At 47.3% G+C, this 19,735-nt stretch overlaps 1 protein-coding gene, 1 long non-coding RNA gene and 1 other non-coding gene across 21 annotated transcripts in view; 2 read left to right on the forward strand and 1 right to left on the reverse strand.

The window, feature by feature from the left end:
- Window positions 1-465: 465 nt before the first annotated feature.
- LOC123630958 lies at window positions 466-568 on the forward strand. The gene has a single exon (XR_006732884.1). It is a non-coding gene; the product is annotated as a small nucleolar RNA U13 (small nucleolar RNA).
- Window positions 569-7,419: 6,851 nt separating this feature from the next.
- On the reverse strand, window positions 7,420-16,087 carry LOC123626649. Of its 3 annotated transcripts, none has more exons than XR_006730956.1 (3): window positions 15,989-16,087; window positions 8,320-8,339; window positions 7,420-8,027 (listed from the first exon to the last, which is right to left on the reverse strand). It is a non-coding gene; the product is annotated as an uncharacterized LOC123626649 (long non-coding RNA). The 3 variants fall into 3 exon arrangements; XR_006730958.1 differs by having other exon boundaries at window positions 8,145-8,339; XR_006730957.1 differs by having other exon boundaries at window positions 7,420-7,718; window positions 7,873-8,339.
- PARD3 (par-3 family cell polarity regulator) overlaps window positions 14,675-19,735 on the forward strand; it is a 568,085-nt gene continuing 563,024 nt past the window's right edge. For 10 of the 17 annotated variants that reach the window (XM_045535695.1, XM_045535714.1, XM_045535731.1 and 7 more), the window contains exon 1: window positions 14,918-15,094. In XM_045535695.1, coding sequence (XP_045391651.1) covers window positions 14,975-15,094 — 120 coding nt within the window. In that variant the 5' untranslated portion in view covers window positions 14,918-14,974. Of the gene's footprint in view, window positions 15,095-19,735 lie in introns of all 17 variants that reach the window. The other 7 variants (XM_045535668.1, XM_045535678.1, XM_045535705.1 and 4 more) reach the window with 1 other exon arrangement.

Genomic DNA, 19,735 nt, shown 5'->3' on the forward strand with positions numbered 1-19,735 from the left:
CATGCAGTCCTCCAGAATTTAGTGATGCTTCAGGATTGAGACTTGCAGCCAAGGTCATGGTAAAGAGGTAGCCAGGAAGGTAGGAGAATGATCAAAGAGGATTATCATGGGTGCCAGGAGAAGAAATGCTTCCAGAGGGAGGAATAGTGTAACGTGTTACTAAAGGGCCAAGGAAGCAGACAGCAGAGCCGTGACCACTGGATTTGGAAATGAGGGAGTTATAAGTGAACTTGACAACAGGAATGTCAATGGAACTGTGGAGATAGGAACATGATTTGAGAAGGTTTATGAGAAAATGAGAGGTGAGAGAGAGGACAGCGGTACCAGGTAAGCCTTTCACAAAGTTTTGCTCTAAACAGTAGTAGAGAAATGGGAGCACTTTCTCGAGGAAGAGACAAAGGAAGGTGTTTGGTCTTTTGGGGTTTTTTTTGCTGTTGCTTTTGATGTTCAAGATATGAGATGCAGATTCTTTTGTAGTTCATAAGTGTGATGATTGCATTTTCACCTGCATGCATGAGATATGCCTCCTTTAAACCTTGTTACATGTCAGCAAGTTACCTGTCTGATGTGAAAAAAAAAAAAAGATATAAGATTCAGGGGCCAGGAGCAGTGGCTCACGTCTATAATTCCAGCAGTTTGGGAGGCAGAGGTGGGAGGATTGCTTAAGGCCAGGAATTTGAGACCAGCCTGGACAACATAGCGAGATCCCATCTCTACAAAAAATTTAAAAATTAGTCGGGCATGGTGGCGTGCACCTGTAGTCCCAGCTACTCAGGAGGCTGAGGCAGGAGGATCATTTGAGCCTAGGAATTTGAGGCTGCAGTGAGCTATGATCATCACACCACTGCACTCCAGCCTGGGCAACAGAGCAAGACCCTGTCTATAAAAAAAAAAAAAAGATTCTGGAACTTGTTTGCATACTAATGGGAAAATACTGATGAAAAATTTGGGGACTAAAATTCTTGAGACAAGAGGAGATGAGCTATTGTCAACAGAAGGTTGCTAAAATTTCATTTGGAAAAAATCAAGGTCACTCCTTAGTTCTAGACTGTAGAAGAAATATTATTAATTGTAGTGATAATGGCAATGGCAAGATAATAACCATTTTTATTAATATTAAGCATTTTTTGTAAGTTTCTACCTTGTTAATTACTTTATCACTTGAACAACACCTGGATGGAAAAAAATTAGTATTTTTACAAATTTTTACAAATGAGAAAGTTGAGGCTTAGAGAGTTGAAATGTGCTTGTGATTAATAGGTAACAGATCTATCCACATGGTTTGATGCCAAAGTGCTTCGATTGCCCAATAAGGCTCAGACTTAGGTTTGGCAAGCCCCCAACCCAATGCCTCTCCACCCTGTTCCCACAGCACCCTCCCAGAGAACACCTTGGCTTCATTGTATCTGATGGCTGCCAAGATACTAGGAATCTGTCACACTGTTCTGTTCAGAAGCTGCTTCATTTTTTTCCCCCATTTGAAATTATTAAATTTTTTTCTCCCACTACTAAAATAGTTACCATTGTTCATGCAAGTACTATTTTCACATACCAACCATTGCCTGAAAACAAAAAGTCCTATGGGAATAAATATGATCTGTTCAGGACAAGTTCTAGCAAGCTGTGTTTAAGGTTATTTATATTTTCTAAAGGCTCTTTATTGGAAGTTTGTAAATAACTGTGTGTTTGTATTGCAATCGGTTTGACGATAAGAACTAGGGTTTTTACTACTTTTTTATTTTCTTTATAATTCTCTAGGAGCTTGGTATGCAGAAAAGATGCTCGGTAGTATAACTGCCTCCCTGGTTGGTGGGAAATGTTTGTGGAAAGCTAAGACTCTTACTGAGTTTCCTCTTATCTAGGTCATGAAGAGCTCTAGGGAATAAGAACTTTATTGGCTTGGACCCTTGATGGAAAACACCTTCCTTCCATTTTTAACATCAACCTGGGGCGTGATCGATCACTAACCTTAAAAACATATGCTATTCTTCGTGAATGTGTGCCATAGAAGATGCCTCATTATCTGAGGCTAAGAAGCCACTTTCCTGGAATCCATTTCCAATGGGGAGCAAAATTTCATATTCATTAATTTTTCCCATGTTTGATTGGAATTTATCAGGAAAAATGAAACTAAAAAATGTGAAAAACTTTAACACTCTTTAAGTTTATTTTTAAGAAGATTTCATTGCTATCCTATTTACAAATACGGTCTCAGTCTTAGAATAAACTAAGAATGCATGAATTATTTATTTAGAGAGGGGATGAACTTTTCTGACACAACTGTATAATATAGTTTTGCTTCATGGTGGATTTTGCTTCATGGTGGATTTTATAGTCTGATCATAAAAAGAATTGTTTTTGTAAAAATATCCCCTAGCTTGATCCATTTTCCCAAGGGCCTTTCTGAAGCCTTTGATGTTCAAATCCTTTTGCTTTGAAGCACCTATCTTGCATCACACTTGCAGATTTTTCTCTTCAATTTTAAACAGTCTGACGCTGACAGATCCTCCGGATCAACAGCTCTGCCTTTGAGGAGAGCAGCGCTCCAACACCATTTCCATGAAAACCCACCTGTTTCGTGAAATTGCAATGTCACTGGGTACCAATCTGCGCTGGATCTTTACAACCTCTCACAATCTGATAGTTAATGAGTGATGATGACATCGGCATGCTGCACAGGGATAAAGACGTGACCATGATGCAGGAAATGTGTGACAATGGTCTCGAATGGTGCTTTGTTAGTGGCCTGTTTTATTTTTTTTAATTTTTGCTTCCCGAAGGTGTGTCCTTTTGGGGCTAAGATAATAACTTTTGCTCACCTCTATTTGGAGTGGTGGCGCAGAGGTAAAGGAGGAAAGAGAGGAAAGAATCAGGATGATTTAGGGAAAAATCATTCGCTCTTGCTTCCTGTCCCATGCCAACCCATTGAGGTCTCTTCTTGGTCCATATTTCCTTTAAATAACCCTGCCTCCTCCTTTAACGCTAACCCCAATTACTAACGTGTCCTACTCACCTCCTTTTCCCCCCAATCCCAAGCATTGAGGGGAAAAGAAAGAAAAATTGGAAGGGTCTAAAGAATAAAAGTACTTTTTCAAGATGCATTTGGACCATTAAACAATGATGAGATAGTTGGATCTAGGACCTGAGCAAGGGTAGGAGGATTGCGCCTTTACTCCTCACCCCATGATTTATATTCTCAGTGCATCAGGGGACCAGGGTGCAGCTCTGTGGAGCAACTACTCTAACCACAGCCCTCCAGAGAATGCTGTCATGCTACCTCCCATCTCCCTCCACACCACCTGCCACCCACCTCTTCCTCCACCCACCCGCCCAGCCCAGGCCTGTAGCCACCATCTCCCCATTGCTGCTGCCAAGGCCAAAAACTAGGTCAGATGACCATTCTATTCCAGGGCCAGTCTTAAACCACAGCACTATTCCCTGACTTCTGTAGCTTATATGCTCTCTGGGCTAATTATAACAATCTGCATTAATTACATGAATCTGTTTGTACTGACATGAAAAGATGTCCAAGATATGTTAAGTAAAAAAAAAAATAAATTGCAAAACTGTATTCATCCTATGATAACATTTTGTTGAAACATATCTTTACATATGTATTAGTACATGGAACCAGCTCTTAAAATTTAAGTTTCAACAGTTTCATCAAGGGATGGTATCAGACATTAAATGGAGTGTGACACAGGCCATCTTGGAGGAATCTTCAAAGTAAATACTGACATCCTCTTACCCATTTTGAGAGGGTAAGAAAGTGGAGATAAAGGGCTTTGTGAGAAAATTTAGTCGAAGAGTTCTGCTACCCACGGTGAGAAGCAAGGGATGCTGAGTCCTTCATTTGAAGTCCAGAGAGGATGGGCTGCTACAGACACTTGCAGAGCTTGGTTTGTGTTCCTTGAGGTTGAGGGACCCTACTGGCTCCTGGTTTACACCTGAGGAAGCTAAAGTCTTGTCTTGGGGCAGAGAGAGAGAGTAGAGGGCTGAATTCAGAAGTAGCTACATTCCCATGGATGACCATGTTCATGGATAAGCAGTGTATGACTGGTTCTCAGAGATCCTGGGGAAGAGCCAGACTGCAGCTACTTTAAGTCCAAAAGGAGTGCCAGGGAGGGCCAGGGGCCTCCATCGGTGACAGTCTGAGTGAGGCACAGATCCTCAGGGACCCGAGGGCTAGAGCAGACTTTAGCCAACTAAAGAAGAGGCATCAGCCAGGCCTGAGGGGTCCTCCAAGATGCTTCAGAAAGCCCATAGAGAGGAGGTGTTGGCTCTAAGCATGTGTCAGCCCAGAGAGCGCCAGCCAGCAGCCAATCAAAGAGATCTCAGTCTATTCCTTCCCTTACTTCTCTGTCCCCTTGACTTTGCCAAGTGAGCAAATGGGGAAGAGGAGAAAGGGGAAAGAAGACCAGACCGCACCACCTTCAGAAAAGGAAAAGTCTTTTTTTTGAACGATGGCTGGATTGATGAATAAATTCTTGGACCTAATTTCTGACTTGACACTGTGTTTTGTGGTTGCAGGACAGTCTCCTGAGCAAGAAGACTGAGGGGCCTGCCCAGTTCCTAGCCAGTGGCAGGTGAAAATTTCCCCACTGAATACATTTTAAAGGGGCAGAGGGAAACAAAAACAAGGTGGAGTTTCTATTCCAGTCCTTTGTTGTGCTTCATGGAAAGACTAGGTTCATAAATGAGGAAAGATGCCCAGAAAGAGGAAGCACCAAACTCTGGATATTTCTGGAGGGAGGGAAGTGGGTGGTGTTCACTTTTTCTCTTATCTCTTTCCATTATGTTCAAATTATGTAAACCAAGCATGGTTACTTTTGTAATCAGAAAAACCATGATGATAAACATGCCTATCCATGCCTGTAATCCTAGCACGTTGGGAGGCTGAGGCAGGAGGATTGGTTGGGGCCAGGAGTTCAAGACCAGCCTGAGCAATAGTGAGACCCCCCTCCCCACCCCCCCACCCCGTGTCTACAAAACTATAAAAATTAGCTGGGCTTGGTGGCACACACCTGTGGTCCCAGCTACTCAGGAGGCTGAGGAAGGAGGAGGATAGCTCGAGGCCAGGAGTTTGAGGTTGCAATGAGCTATGATGATGACACTGTGCTATAGCCTGGGAGATAGCACAAGACCCCCTGTCTCAAAAAAAAAAAAGAAAAAATTTTTACTGAAAACAAAAATTATCGCCTTTGGTGTTCCAAAGTCATGAAAGAGAGCAAGCTGGAAAATGAAATAGCAATCTTCCTCGCTAATATTTGTAGGATGCATTACATTTAACAAAACATTTTGATTTTAATGATCTCATCTGGTTGTTACAGCAAGCCCAGAGTTATGCACTTGAATTATTCACATTGTACAGATGTAGAGACAGAGTGTCATAATTGTTGGTTACTTAACTTGGCCAAAAACACTGCCAGCGGAGAGAAGACTCCAATTCAGGTCTTCTGGCTTTTAATCTTGTATTCTTTCTATTTCACAACACAGAGTGTGCTCTGCAAGGAGATTTAGTTGTTAGGAAATATTCCCCCAGCCCATTCCCAATGGACTGTACATGGTACCCTAGTGGATGGGACATAGTAAGGCCATATGAATACAGCCTGCATTAACAGTACTCTTCTGAACTATTGATATATTCCACTTTCCCCTCTAAACATTGGAATATTCATGTGTTTAACACATTTCCCCCCCACTTTCACATTGATATTCCTGCCAATTTCCATACCTGTCAATGACCTTAACATTTTTCCAATAACATAGCCTCAAACTCGAGTTATCTTTGATTTCTCCTTCTCATCTTATTCCCATATCTGGTCACTTTAAAGTTGTTTTGACTCTTTCTTAGGGGAACTCACAGATCTGTTTATAATTCATTTCCATTGCCACCCTCCCTCCATCCTTTCAGACATGTAATTTCCTAAGTGGCTGGTTGCCAATCACCCATTTTAAAAATTACCCTTTTCTGGAAGCTCTATCTGACCACCTCTGAGCACAGAGGTTTCTAGCCTTTGTGTTCCCAGGGTAAAGTGCCCATTGTATTATAATGACCTACTTACATCCACACCAGCCCCTTCCCCCAACAAGAGGACATCCTTGAGGGCAGAGACTGTGTCTTATCTCTTTATCACCATTGTTTACAGGGTGCTTGGCAAAATACTAATTGCCCAATAAAAGTCGAATGAACAAGTGAATTTTCTGCAAAAGACTCAAAGATCTCTAAGAACTCCTTTGGGGCATATGAAAAAGTTGTTTGGGCTGTGCTGAAGTTTGGTTCATGCAGAAAGTTGTTTGGGTTGTGCAGAAGTGGAAAAGAGTGCTGGGAGGTGGCTGAGGCAGGGATCCAGGTCCCTGGGAACGATGAGCTCGCTTCAGGGCCACAGTCTACAGGTCCCCACTCGTTTCTGGCTCTGGGCAGCTTTGGGCCCCAGGGAAAGTTTCTGGGGGACTTGAGAGAAAGCATGGCGGCCAGGCCAGGGTGGAGGGCAGCTTGCAGCAGTGCACTATCATAGACACTGAAGACACAATGGTGAACAAAATAGAAGAGTTGCAAAGGCCCTGAGGCCAGAGCCTGCTGGCTTGTTTAAGGATCAACCGGGAGACCAGGACTCCTGGGGTGGAGTGAACCAGGGAGAGTGGTAGGAAAGGTTTGGGGGTGGAGCGTGGATCACGTGGGACTTTGTAAATCCTCATAAGGACTTTGGTTTTGTCTCTGAGTGGGATGGAGAGAGCATTGCAGGACTGTGTGCAGAGGAAAGACATGGCCAGGCTCACAAGGCAACCCACTGGACAAGAGCAGGGAGACCTGTTGTTCCTGTTTTGCCAGCACAGAGATTTCTAGCTTCTGTGGGTTCTGGGTCTGGGACTGGAGACCCCCCCTGCATCAGGTTCCCCCGAGTTAACCTTGCCAGAAGAAACAAGTGTGTAGCCGCTGCTTAGACATTGTGCAGACAAAATTCCACAGCAGCAGAGAGAGCATTTGAAATTGAACTCCTAGCTTAATGGAGTAGCATGACAGAGGAGGCAAGGATGAGTCAGCCATTTAAAATCAGGTACAGAGGATTGGCAGGGTTGGATGTGTTCTGGTCTGGCACACCTGAATTATCAATGGTACACAGAATGTCGGGGGCCCGGGTCCCTGAGCATCATGGGAAATAGCCTCAGAGTCACTCACATCCTCTGACATCAGCAGGTCCAGCTCTGGAGCACTCTTACTTATGGGCACGAGGATTTTTCTGCTTCAGATGGGCTGGGGTAGAGCTAGGGTGGCTTGCATAGATCCTACATAGGTCCACGGGCCCTGGACCTAATCTAATTTCACCACAGTGACTCCAATTAAAGCATTTCTTTTACTCATCCTGATTGTTTCAGGCTTTGGGAATTTTAGCCATTTAATCTTGACAGGGTCACGCAAAAAAAAAAAAAAAAGTATAATGTTCCAATTATCAACCTCAATGCATTTTTTTCCTCTTTTTCTCTTTGCTGAATAGAACTGCTTAGCCATATCTGTTAAACAGTCTTTAAAAGCTGATTAACACCCTTTACCAGAAGTCCTTTCGAGCTGAGATTTATCTAAGCATCGGTGGGAGACTTTCTTTATGTGAATTCATTTTATTCTTTTCTTTTAATCGTCAAATGTTAAGTGGGTGCTTAAATGCTTCAACTCATTTCCCAGATCTGTTCCCATTGCCACTCCACGTTCTCAAAGTTTTCTGGAGTGAAAAACAATAACGACAATGGACTTTCAGTGCTTTATGTCCCTGGCAGAACCATGCCCACCTCGGAGAGAAGGCGGGGTGGCCTTCTGCCCAGTGGAGAACCCTGGTTTCAATGCTGCAATCCCCCAAATGGCAGCCATCTTCCTACCTGCACATCTGGTTTCCCCCAGCAATGCAGAAGGCCAGCATGCTAAGCCTCGCCAGAGACCTTGACTCTGAACTTTGCTTTCAAAGATTAGGCTGGAAAAAGCTGGCATTTATAAAGCATCACGTGGAAGCACCTCTCAGGTCAAGCAGCACCACCTGAAAGCAAGTGGCTTAGATTGCTTTACTTGGCCAACTTTTCATGAACGCCACCACCAAGCTCCCTTGTTCTTCAGCTTTGGGGCCTGGGAAGGAGGGAGATTCCTGAATGGACACCTGGGCTCTGGGTGGTGGCTCACAGCAATCACAGGTGTTTTTCTCTGCAAGGAACCTGGGTCTTTTCTGGCACGCTTAGGTTGGGCGACCCCGGGGCTTCTAGGAGTGGTGATCTCAGCCTGGACTCCGGCTTTTTTGCAAGATGGGCTCTCTCAGCAGGGCAGTGCTGACTCACCTTCCAGCGGTTTCTGGGAACTGGAACAGAAGAATGAGAATGCATTGGACACTTTGGTGACTGTAGCTGGTGGACTGGCTGAGGGTCACCCTGGAATATTTTGAAGGCGGCTCTGTTTCACTGGGTGAGGACTTGGATATGCATGGTTAGGGCATAAAAGTTAATACAAGCCGGGCGCGGTGGCACGAGCCTGTAGTCCCAGCTATTCGGGAATCTGAGGCAGGAGGATCTCTTGAGCCCAGGAGCTCGAGACCAGCTTGGGGAACCATTACTCTCACTCTTTTCTTGTTTTTTTTTTTTTTTTTTTTCTTTTTCTCTTTTTTCCTTTGTTGACCATTACTTTCACCCATGCAATTCTTATGATCTCACGCTTCATTAGAAAACTCGCTGTTTTTGGCTGGGTGCGGTGGCTCACGCCTGTAATCCTAGCACTCTGGGAGGCCGAGGCAGGTGGATCGCTCGAGCTCAGGAGTTCGAGACCAGCCTGAGCAAGAGCGAGACCCCGTCTCTACTAAAAATAGAAAGAAATTATCTGGCCAACTGAAAATATACATAGAAAAAATTAGCCGGGCATGGTGGCGCATGCCTGTAGTCCCAGCTACTCGGGAGGCTGAGGCAGGAGGATCGCTTAAGCCCAGGAGTTTGAGGTTGCTGTGAGCTAGGCTGACGCCATGGCACTCACTCTAGCATGGGCAACAGAGCAAGACTCTGTCTCAAAAAAAAAAAAAGAAAAGAAAAGAAAACTCGCTGTTTTTAGACTTGTGTTTAATGTTGCTTGAAAACCGGGGAGCTCTACTGAGCCTAATGACAGTTCCTGTTCGCCCTCCACCGCCTTTGCATTTTATCCTAAACACAGCTATACTGTCATCCAATGCATGCCTATGTCAGGAGCCATCTCCCTCCACTCCTGCAAATTCCTTCACTCGTGCATCTGCCTCCTCATCCAGTCCTCAAAGACTTAGTGAGTCCGACCTTGTGACAGCTTCTGGGGACATGCTATGAATAATACAGCATCCCTGTCCTCAAAGAGCTGAATCCACTTATGAGTCTGTTCCTCCACAGTGCATGTGGCTGCTCGCTGACGGCATCCCATCTTCCGAGCTACACTGTCCAGTACGACGGCCACTTGCCACATGTAGCTATTGAGCTCTGGAAACGTGGCTGGTCCTCACTACGATGTGCTGTGAGTATAAACTACACACAGGATTGTGAAGACGGAGTAGGAAAAAAAAGGACTGTAACATACTCATTAATATTTCTAGAAATTGATTACTGTTGAAATGATAATATTTAGGATACATTGGGTATAATAAAATGTTATGAAAATTAATTTCATCTGTGGCTACTAAAAGACTTAAAATTACAAATGTGGTTCGCATTATATTTCTCTTGGACAACATTTCTCTACATGGTCTACTTCCTCCTCTCCCAGGAGGAGTGAACACTTCCTCTGGGTACCGATGCTATCCCTAATACGTAGCACTTACTGTACTCTTGGTAGCTGCCTGTTCACATATGAAATCTTTACCAGACTGGATACTTTTTTTTTTCTTTTCTTTTTTTAAGACAGGGTCTTGCTTTGTCACTCAGGCTGGAGTGCAGTGGTGCCGTCATAGCTCACTGCAGCCTCAAAATTCTGGGCTCAAGTGGTCTTTCCACATCAGCCCCTCAAGTAGCTGGGACTACAGGCATGCACCACTACTTCTAGCTAATTTTTTTATTTTTGTAGAGACAGTGTCTCACTCTGTCACCCAGGCTGGTCTTGAACTTCAGGCTGCAAGTGATTCTCCTGCCTTGACCTCTCAAAGTGCTGGGATTACAGATGTGAGCCACCACACCTGGCCCTGGCACCTCTTGATTTACAGACCCAGTGTGCAATGCAGGGCGTGATATAAAATAGTGGCCAATAACCATTTGGTGCATAAGTGACCCAATTCTGCTATCAGACTGAACTTGTGTGAGGCTGGGTATACGAGATTGATAACATCATCTCAAGTCCAAGATCTATGAGTAGGCATTACTATGTATAACTATAATCTTCAAAGCATGAACACATTTTAAAAGCTCCTGTAAATATCTTCTTTATTCTTTATTATTAACTTTCTAAGGGTGAGAGGCTGGGTAATACAATACCAGCCCTACACACATGGGGTGTGTATTTATTTCATGGTGTGCCAAGTGCAGCTGGATGTAGTTGAAATTATAGTCCGTGTGGTCACACCTGCCCATTTGCAGATAGGCCCAAAGCCCAGACAGACCCTAATTAATTCTCAGAAGTCTCTGGGATATTCAAACCCAGCTAAATCAATCATCTATAAAACAGAAGTACAAGTAAGACAAGGGTCATCATTTTTTACCTAAAATGTGTAGATTTTAAGAAAGTAAACCCACTATAAACTATTTAGGCAACATTTGACCCTTGTCTTGGACAATTTTGCTTCTGGTTGGAACTGGGTTTGCTTTTGTGCTTGCCTTAGGCCAGAAGCTATTTGGTCAAGCTAAACGTTTTACAGACATGAAGGTGGTCTGGCTGTAATCCAACTTTATGGTTAGATGTGAGGAGTATATTAGTGAAAGCACATTCACAACTTGTCATGAAATTTTATGAATTTGACTGAAGACACCAAAGGGTCTGGGATCTAAAATTACACAGCCTTAGTTTTTCATCAATTATTAACATAAAGGGAATCACTGTATCTAGATAAACTAGGTAGATTTAAACAAAGCTGTGAGGCTTTATCTGATTAGTTGCATAGATGTAATTATCATTAATCCTATGGCTCATGTTTCTGAAAGACTGTTCAGACCCTTATTAACTATTGAATAGTGAAAGGAAGTGATGTGAATAAAATGGTGCCACATATACTCTGATGTCATCTCTCTTACTGAAGGTTCACCTCCTTCCCTAGTACTGCTATAAACACTTTGCTGGCATTTAATATTTAATGTCTTGAATAATAGTTATTGGAGTAGCTATCTTATTCTAACCTCTAAATCAGCAGTCCCCAACCTTTTTGGCACCACAAATGGGGGGGAGGGAGTGGTTTCAGGATGATTCAAGGACATTACATTTATTGTCTACTTTATTTCTATTACTATTACATTGTAATATATAATGAAACAATTATGCAAATCGCCATGATGCAGAATCTAATGCCACCGCTGATCTGGCAGGAGGTGGAGCTCAGGCAGTGATGCGAGCGATGGGGAGCGGCTGTCAATACTGATGAAGCTTCCCTGCCTGACACCTCCTGCATATGCCCCCTGGTTCCTAACAGGCCAGGGGGGTTGGGGACAGCAGCTCTTGTCCTTCTCTTGCTTTTATAATTCTGTAATGTTTACCCAGTGCTTTCCACGTGGGAGGTCTTCACTAACTGTGTGTGGAACAGAATTAAAGTAAACTGAGAACAGGCCTAAGAGCCATGAACCCCGGTTTTCCTTTTAGGCCTGGCACAGTCACCGAGTGGTTGTATCGCCTGTCCAGTCATTTCTCCAAGCCTTGGGCCTCTCCACCTTGTCTCTCCCTCCCGGTCCATTGTCATCATTTGTTATCCCTTTGCCTACATTTGTAACTTTGTTTCTGTTTGCCTAGATTATGTAACTCAATTCTACTATGCTACACACTTCCAAGTGTCGGTGTATACTGTTTTAATACATTGTCTAATACTAATAATTTACGAGATGAATATCGTCTGCTCCATGTTTCAGCTATTAAAACTGAGGCAAGGGCCGGGCGCGGTGGCTCACGCCTGTAATCCTAGCACTCTGGGAGGCCAAGGCGGGTGGATTGCTCGAGCTCAGGAGTTCGAGACCAGCCTGAGCAAGAGCGAGACCCCGTCTCTACTAAAAATAGAAAGAAATTATCTGGCCAACTAAAATATATATAGAAAAAATTAGCCGGGCATGGTGGCACATGCCTGTAGTCCCAGCTACTCGGGAGGCTGAGGCAGTAGGATTGCTTAAGCCCAGGAGTTTGAGGTTGCTGTGAGCTAGGCTGACGCCATGGCACTCACTCTAGCCAGGGCAACAAAGTGACACTCTGTGTCAAAAAAATAAAATAAAATAAATAAATAAATAAAACTGAGGCTGGGCCGGGCGCGGTGGCTTACGCCTGTAATCCTAGCCCTCTGGGAGGCCGAGGCGGGTGGATCACTGGAGGTCAGGAGTTCGAGACCAGCCTGAGTGAGACTCCGTCTCTACTAAAAATAGAAATAAATTATCTGGACAACTAAAAATATATATAGAAAAAATTAGCCGGGCATGGTGGCACATGCCTGTAGTCCCAGCTACTTGGGAGGCTGAGGCAGTAGGATCGCTTAAGTCCTACTTTGAGGTTGCTGTGAGCTAGGCTGATGCCACGGCACTCACTCTAGCCCGGGCAACAAAGTGAGACTCTGTCTCAACACAAAACAAAACAAACAAACAACAACAACAAAAAAAACTGAGGTTGGAGACAGAGCGAGTGCTGAGTCCAAGGCATTAGTAAACGGTCAAATTAGGATCTGAACCTAGATCTGTGGGATGTCTGATGTACTGTGGCTGTTCCTGAAACTTGACTTTCAATGGAATTACTTTGAGAAATCCCGACTCTAAACTAGTATATTCTCCCCCCATGCATGGAAACAGAAACACCACCTATAATTATCCATAATTGTTGTTGTAGATCCAAGTATTAATATAAGAAGCAAGAAGACCTCAGCTAGAGTTGCCATAGTTGTCACTAACTTAATTACTGGGTAGAAATGTTGAATGCTGTAGTGAGGAGCCTTTCCCAGGGCCCGGTGGTAGGAAACCCGGACTCTATTTATTTCTGGGTCTGCCTCAAGCTTTCTGTGTCCGCGGGCAAGATCCTGGAAGAAGACGGGGATGGTGCCTACTTACTGCACTGATTTGCTCGGACAGGTGATTGACTGTGGCATTCAAGGACTGTGAGCGAAGAGGAAACACAGAGTTTCCTACAGCAAACTGCACTGTACCGGGGCAGTGTGGGGTACTGGAAAGTGCAGGATTCTGGAAATGAACCTCTTTGTCTTGTTCCCTTGTTCTAAAATGGGAGGTGGAATGCGATGGCTGGATGGTCACTTCTTCCAGCTTTCACTGCTGAGGTTCTGCTCCAGTTCACAGAAGCTTCATTGCTTTGATGGATCTAGAAACCACTGGCAAAAATGAATTTAATACCGTCTGGGACAAACTTGGGTCAATGACTCTTTGCTGACATTTGTCATTCTTTAAAGACAAGGACATATGCTTATGAAGAATCACACCTCATAACTAAGACAGATGAGCTTCAGTTACTTCCCTTGACTTGGTCCACGTTCTTTTAAAACGTCTGCTGCCCTGCCTGTAACTCTTCTCCGGCGCTGCAGGCTTCCCCGGTTTAAGTGCCTGTGCTCAGTGCCAGCGCATCGCGGCGAGCTCCTCGCTCAGCTTCTCTCCAGAGGGATTTGCAATATATCGTTCATAGGTTTGCAGTAGGAATGCTTATGTTGCAGAATTTGCAAGCAAGCAATGTACCTAGATTGCCGATGTTTAAGCTGTACATATTTAAGCGGGTGGGTCACCCCGGGGTCAACAGGAATAGTGGCCCCGGGAGAAAGGCCGTGTCGCCTCAAAGCTTCCCCAACGTCTCCCCAGAGCAGACGATTAAATTTTGCTTGTAACACATCACAACCGCTGCCCTGCCTTGCAGCCGAGCGAGCGAGCCAGGGCAAAGCCCTGCAAGCTGCGGGCCGCGGGGAGGCTAGGGTCCCCCGGGCAGGAGAGACTTGGGCTGGACATCCCGGCCCCTGTCCTCCCCGGGGGTGGTAGGGACTTGGCGACTGCTCCTCTCGGAACGTCTCGCGCGTCGAGTCCGCGGCACCAAGCTTAAACTGCTTTCCTCAGAAGCAACTGCACCCGAAACCCTCCAGTCCCAGGAAGGGGATTAAAAGTGACAAAGAAAGGGCGGGGGGCGCTCCGTGGAGACCTCTGGGGGCGTGGCGGGGGCGTCCGCGAGGAGGGGCTCGGGGGCGAGCGCAGCCCCGCAGCGCGGCGGGCAGGCTGGGCGAGGGGGGATGCGGGGCGCGGTGCCAAGGCGCGGGGGTCGGCGGGCGCGGGGAGGCGGCGCTCCAGGCTCCCACCTCCGCGGCGGCGGCGCCCGGGGAAAGGGCCGGGGGAGGCAGAGGCCGCCTGCCGGGGCGGGCGCTGGGGCGAGGGGTCCCGCGGCCGCGCGCCCCGCCCCGCGCCGGGAGCGGGCCGCGCCTCCCCCTGCCGCATGTGCGCGGTGTTGTGTGCCCGGCCCTGCTCCTCCTCCTCCTCCTCCTCCTCCCCTCGCCGCCGTCCCCTCCCCCAGCAGCCCCGACTGAGCGCGAGCGCCACACGGCCCCGGGCCGCAGCCGCCGCCGCCGCCGAGCGCGCCGAGACGCCGAACAGGTGGCCGGAGGCTGCGGGCGCCGCGGCGGGCAGAGGCGAGGCGAGCCCCGGGCGACGCGAGGGCGGCCGGGCCGGGCCGGGCATGCGATCCGAGCGGCCCCCCGGCGCCGCCGCCTGCCCGCGCCCCTAGCCTCCCGCGCGCCCGTGCAGCGGCCCCGCCGCGCCGAGTGTCCAGCCGCCCCGGCCCGGGGCCGCCCCGGCCGCGGTCAGCGAGGGGCGCGGGCCAGCCCGCGGCGACGGCGGCATGAAAGTGACCGTGTGCTTCGGGAGGACCCGGGTGGTCGTGCCGTGTGGAGACGGCCACATGAAAGTTTTCAGCCTCATCCAGCAAGCGGTGACCCGCTACCGGAAGGCCATAGCCAAGGTGAGGGGCCAGGGGCGCGCGGGGCGCGGGGGCGCGGGGGAGGCCGGGGGGAGGACGCGGGGCGGAGGAGGGGGAGGAGGAGGAGGGGGAAGGCGCCGGGATCAATATGGCGCTTCCTGGAAAGGGGAGGAGGGAGACGGAGGGGAGGCGGGGAAAGGGAAAGTGCGGCGGCCGGGCCGGGCCTCGCGGGCGTCCCCCGTCCCGGGCTGCGGGCGGCTAAGTTCCCCGCGCGGCCGGGCCGGTGGGGCGAGCTAGGGCGCAGCGGGGTGACCGCGCCGGGGACCCGCGTCGAGGACCCGCGTCCCCCCGGCACGCCTCCCGCCGCACCCTGGGGGCTCCAGCCTCGGGGCGAGCCGGGCAGCGCGGCGCAGGCCGGCCACGGGCGCCTCCCCGGAATCCGCACGAGGAGCAGAGCCCGATCCGGCTCGCGGGGGGCGCGGGCGAAGCCTGGCCGGGCGCCTCTGCCGGGCCGCGGGCGGTGGAAATCCAGCCCCAGGCCTCTCCGCGCCCCCAGGCCCCGCGGGCAGAGGCTGGGGAAAGGGAACTTTTTGGTGCGAGAAGAGTAATTATGCCACGCACGACGGCGAGTGGCTGCGTCCCTTCCCTCTCCACTCCCCGTGTCCGGCGGGGGCCGCGGCCGCAGCGAGGAGCCTCTTCCTCCCCGCGCGGCGCGGCCGGGGGCGGCCGGCGAGTGGGGGCCGCAGCCGTGGGGAGTCGCCGGCCCGGGGTCGGGGTGCGGCCCGGGAGGGTCACCCGCCTGCCCTCGCTTGCGAGCATTTGTTGGCAGAGAAAATCTCGGTGATTAAGAGGCTTCAGTGTAGGGCTCCTTAAATAAAGCACAACCCGGGAGTAGTGACTGAATTAAAAGTTTTCCTGCAAGGACCTCGCTCTTACCTCCCTGGAACTGCTTCCATATGGTGCCGGGCTGCGGAGCCCGGGCCTGGTTTCCGAGTGCAGCAGATTTTCCCTCTTTCTTCCTGGAGTGATAATATTGTCTCCACTTAACTGCATTCCTCTACAATGTGTCAGAAGTGAAAAGGCATTTTGTTAAATTGTTTTATCGACTGTGTCAGTGTTTGACAACAGCCCACGCTGAAGTTTCTCTCAAGCACCCGAGGACATTTCCTTTGTAATAGAGTCATGTGTGGTGGGAAGAGCATTCACTTTGGTACCGTATTTGCTGTTTGTTCCCCATAGTGGCCTGACCTGGCTCTTGTGGGCTTTGGGGCTGCAGGTGAGGGGGAAGGTGACTTTGTCAGCCTGATTTGAGTGCACACAGGGTGCTTTGGGTGGCATCCTCCAATTCGCTCTGAAATTAAGAAGAAAACAATTTTTTACCCTATTGTTTTTAGTATATATTGGGAAAAAAATAGGATACATTGGAAAGATAATTTTGCGGGATGTTTAGGAACCTGACATAAAAATGGAAGACTGGCCTTATTTAACAGCTCTAAGATATTCCTTACAGTTGGTTGAACTCTTTTATTGAAAATCAAATACAATTAGTGGATATTGGGCACCTGTTTATCTGCAAAGCTGACAAGGATGGAAAAACCCTCTAAACTTACCTTTAGCTCTTTTTTTTTTTTTTTAAATCAGACCCTGAAATCCAGCGGAAACATTTAGCTTTTTTAAGGATTGTTTTTGAGTGACAGTTTGTGATCTCAGTGTTGTAAATGAATAATCAGGTTGTCTATGTACTCTGGAAACCAACAGAATCGTGAAAGGAACAAGAAATACAATAATATGGACTCTGCAGTGTGCAGGTTCCTGAATAGGCAGAAAGGGATCCACATGTTATTTCACCCTACTAATTTTACGTGCTTAAAACTAGTCATATTTTATCATTCAGACAGGTCGATTTGCCTAGTTTGGGAGATACAAATGTAGTTGTTTGATCGGCTGAGTCATTAATTCATCCCACAGACATTCTTAAGCATTTACTATGTCCAGGGCACTGTTTTGGGTGCTGGACATCTCGGGGACCCACTGGCTACTTTGTGGGAAATGGACTGTAAGAGTCTAGGGCAAGAGGCCCCAGGGTCCTCCAGGTGGAGGAGCCATTGGTGTGGGCATTGGTGTGGCACAGTAGGGAGAAGAGGATGCTTTTGGGATGCTGGGTGGGTACAGTTGAGAGGCTTTGGAGATAGATTTGGACCTTGTTCTTTCTTAAATATTAGCGATTGTTTCACAGGGACCTGGGCGCACAGAGAAGAGAGTGCAGTTTTCTTAGGTGAGTCTGGGAAGGCATCTCGAAGAGAAAAGGGGCACGTGAGCCAAAGGAAAGGAAGGGTGATGGAGATAAATGAGAGGAAGGGTTAGAGATGGTTTTGGGCTTTCCAAAGTTATTTAAATGCTCTTTAAGTGCAACTTATAGTTCAGTAGGTGAGTTTTAAGGTGAGCTTTGCATATACAGAGTTCAGTCACTGGATCACAAGACTGTTGACTCAAGTGTTGCAAGACCCTGAGTGTCTTCTAGGTCCATTTGTATTTGTTCTTCTTAAATTGCTAGGTAATCATTAAGCTTAATTTTTAGTCTCTGTTCCTGCTCTTCCTACCCTATATAAAGTGATTATGAAGCAAACACATAATTAACACTGTTTTAACATTTATTCTCTTATCTGTTCCTTTCAAGACAAATTCTGTATGAAGAATTGGGTAGCTGGGTAGTTGTTGAGTGGTATTTAGGTTGCTAGGTGACATGTGGCACGATGAACTCCTATCTGGTGGGGAAAAATGGGGGCAGATCGTGTTTATGGCCATGTATAAAAACTAGCCAAGCCCCCTAAAAAGCAAACAAAAAGGAAAAGAGAAAGAAAGATCTCAACATCTCAACTCACCGAGGCTTTCTCTGCAGTATGCATCTTGTGGGCTAATTTTTTGGCATTATATTTGAGCTGTTTTCAGGTTAAACAAATCAATTTTTCTGGACAGTGGAGTGGCATGACTTAATACCAGAAATGTCCTCAGTGAGTAGATATATGAAGGCTTACACTTAGTCATATGCAACATTGTTTTTCTCTTGTGAAAAAATGTTTTTGTGGTTATGATCACTGAGGTGGAAATGGCTATTCATCTCTGTCCACCCGCCCTTACGCAGAGCCTGAGCTGAACACTGAGACCACGTTATGTGGACCGTTGTGAGGGCTTAGAATGGGAGGACTGATCTGTTCTTGTCCTTGTGGCCCGATACCCATGGCTCTTGATGGACACAGGGTGCAGGGCACCAACTGGAAGTATGGGTTTTGTTGAAGGGCTTCTGTGTAGAAAACGTTATGCTCTATGAAGAAATATAAGACTAAATTCTTGCACCCAAAACGAGTGTAATCTAGGAGACAGGGAGAATATATAAAGCTATAAATAACAGTAGGTGGTAGCATTAATTGGCAACAGGGTGGTACAGACAGTAATGGCTCCTGGATTTTGGAGGTGGGAGCTGTCATCACAGGGTGTGTGTAGGGGAAATCTCATTTAGTCACTGGGGTTTGCATTGGTGGGTGGGAAGGCTGGCCTTGATTTAGGGCAGTGCTTGCTAATTGGGTAGTGTAGGGACCTCAGAAAGCACCTTCCTGGAGGGGGAGAGGGGCCCTGGTTCTGTAGGTTTGAGTTGGGGTGCAGGCATGGAATCTGGAGTGTGTGCTGTGATTCTCGGAAGTGGGAGGGAAGGCATGCTAAGAAGGGGAACAGTGAGAACAAAGGCCATTCAGGCACACAGGGCCGGTTTGGCTCCTTGGAGGGTTCATGTCAGATGGGGTGGTCAGGATCAAGCTGAGGATGACTTCGAGTGCCAGGGCAAGATGCAGGGACTTCCTGCAGGGTGATGGTACAGGAAGGGCTGGGTGTTTGGGCAGGGCAACAGGTAGTCCTCTGGTATATGACTTGGGCCTGCTGTTTGGATGAGATCTTGGATAGATAACTCTTTAGCATTTCAGTGTAAAGAAATGCTGCTCACTGGCTGCTGAGTGATAGAAAGGGGAAGAAGAGAGTGAAGGTGATGGGGAAGTTGCTGGAACCTCTTTGCTCGCTGTCCCCGCCCCCCAATAGCTCTCTTCTCAGTAGGCAGCTTTGGATTGGGTTTGGAGACCAAAGTTTGTTAGCAATTTAACCTTAAGCAAACCAATCCTACAGTGCCTTATTTTTCTCATCCCTAGAATGGAATATGCCCTGGTAGGGTGAATGTGAGTATTGAATAAGATGATGATTAAGAAACTCTTCAGTACTAGGTCTGGCCCATACTAGCTTCTCAGTAAAGATTAATTGAGGGCTGGGTGTGGTGGCTCATGCCTGTAATCCCAGCACTTTAGGAGGCCAAGGCAGGAAGATTGCTTGAGCCCAGGAGTGAGCTATGATCTTGCCACTGCATTCCAGCCTGGGCAACAGAGTGAGACCCTGTTTCTAAAAATAAAAATAATAATAAAAAAATATTAATGGAATTACTTATATGTTTTATCCACCAAATGATTTTACTCCCTCGGAATTTTCGTTAAGTGTCCCACTATTCCTGCTTGGATTTTTCCTCTTTGCTTAAAAAGGCAATGTGTAATTTAATTGAAAGAATTGGTAAGGATATTAATATTTGCCTATGTAGCACCACACTCAGGAGGCCAGATTGCATGTGCATGTGTGTTGGGGCCGGGGAAG

The sequence above is a fragment of the Lemur catta genome, chromosome 1, assembly GCF_020740605.2.
Source record: "Lemur catta isolate mLemCat1 chromosome 1, mLemCat1.pri, whole genome shotgun sequence".
Classification (NCBI taxonomy): Eukaryota; Metazoa; Chordata; class Mammalia; order Primates; family Lemuridae; genus Lemur; species Lemur catta.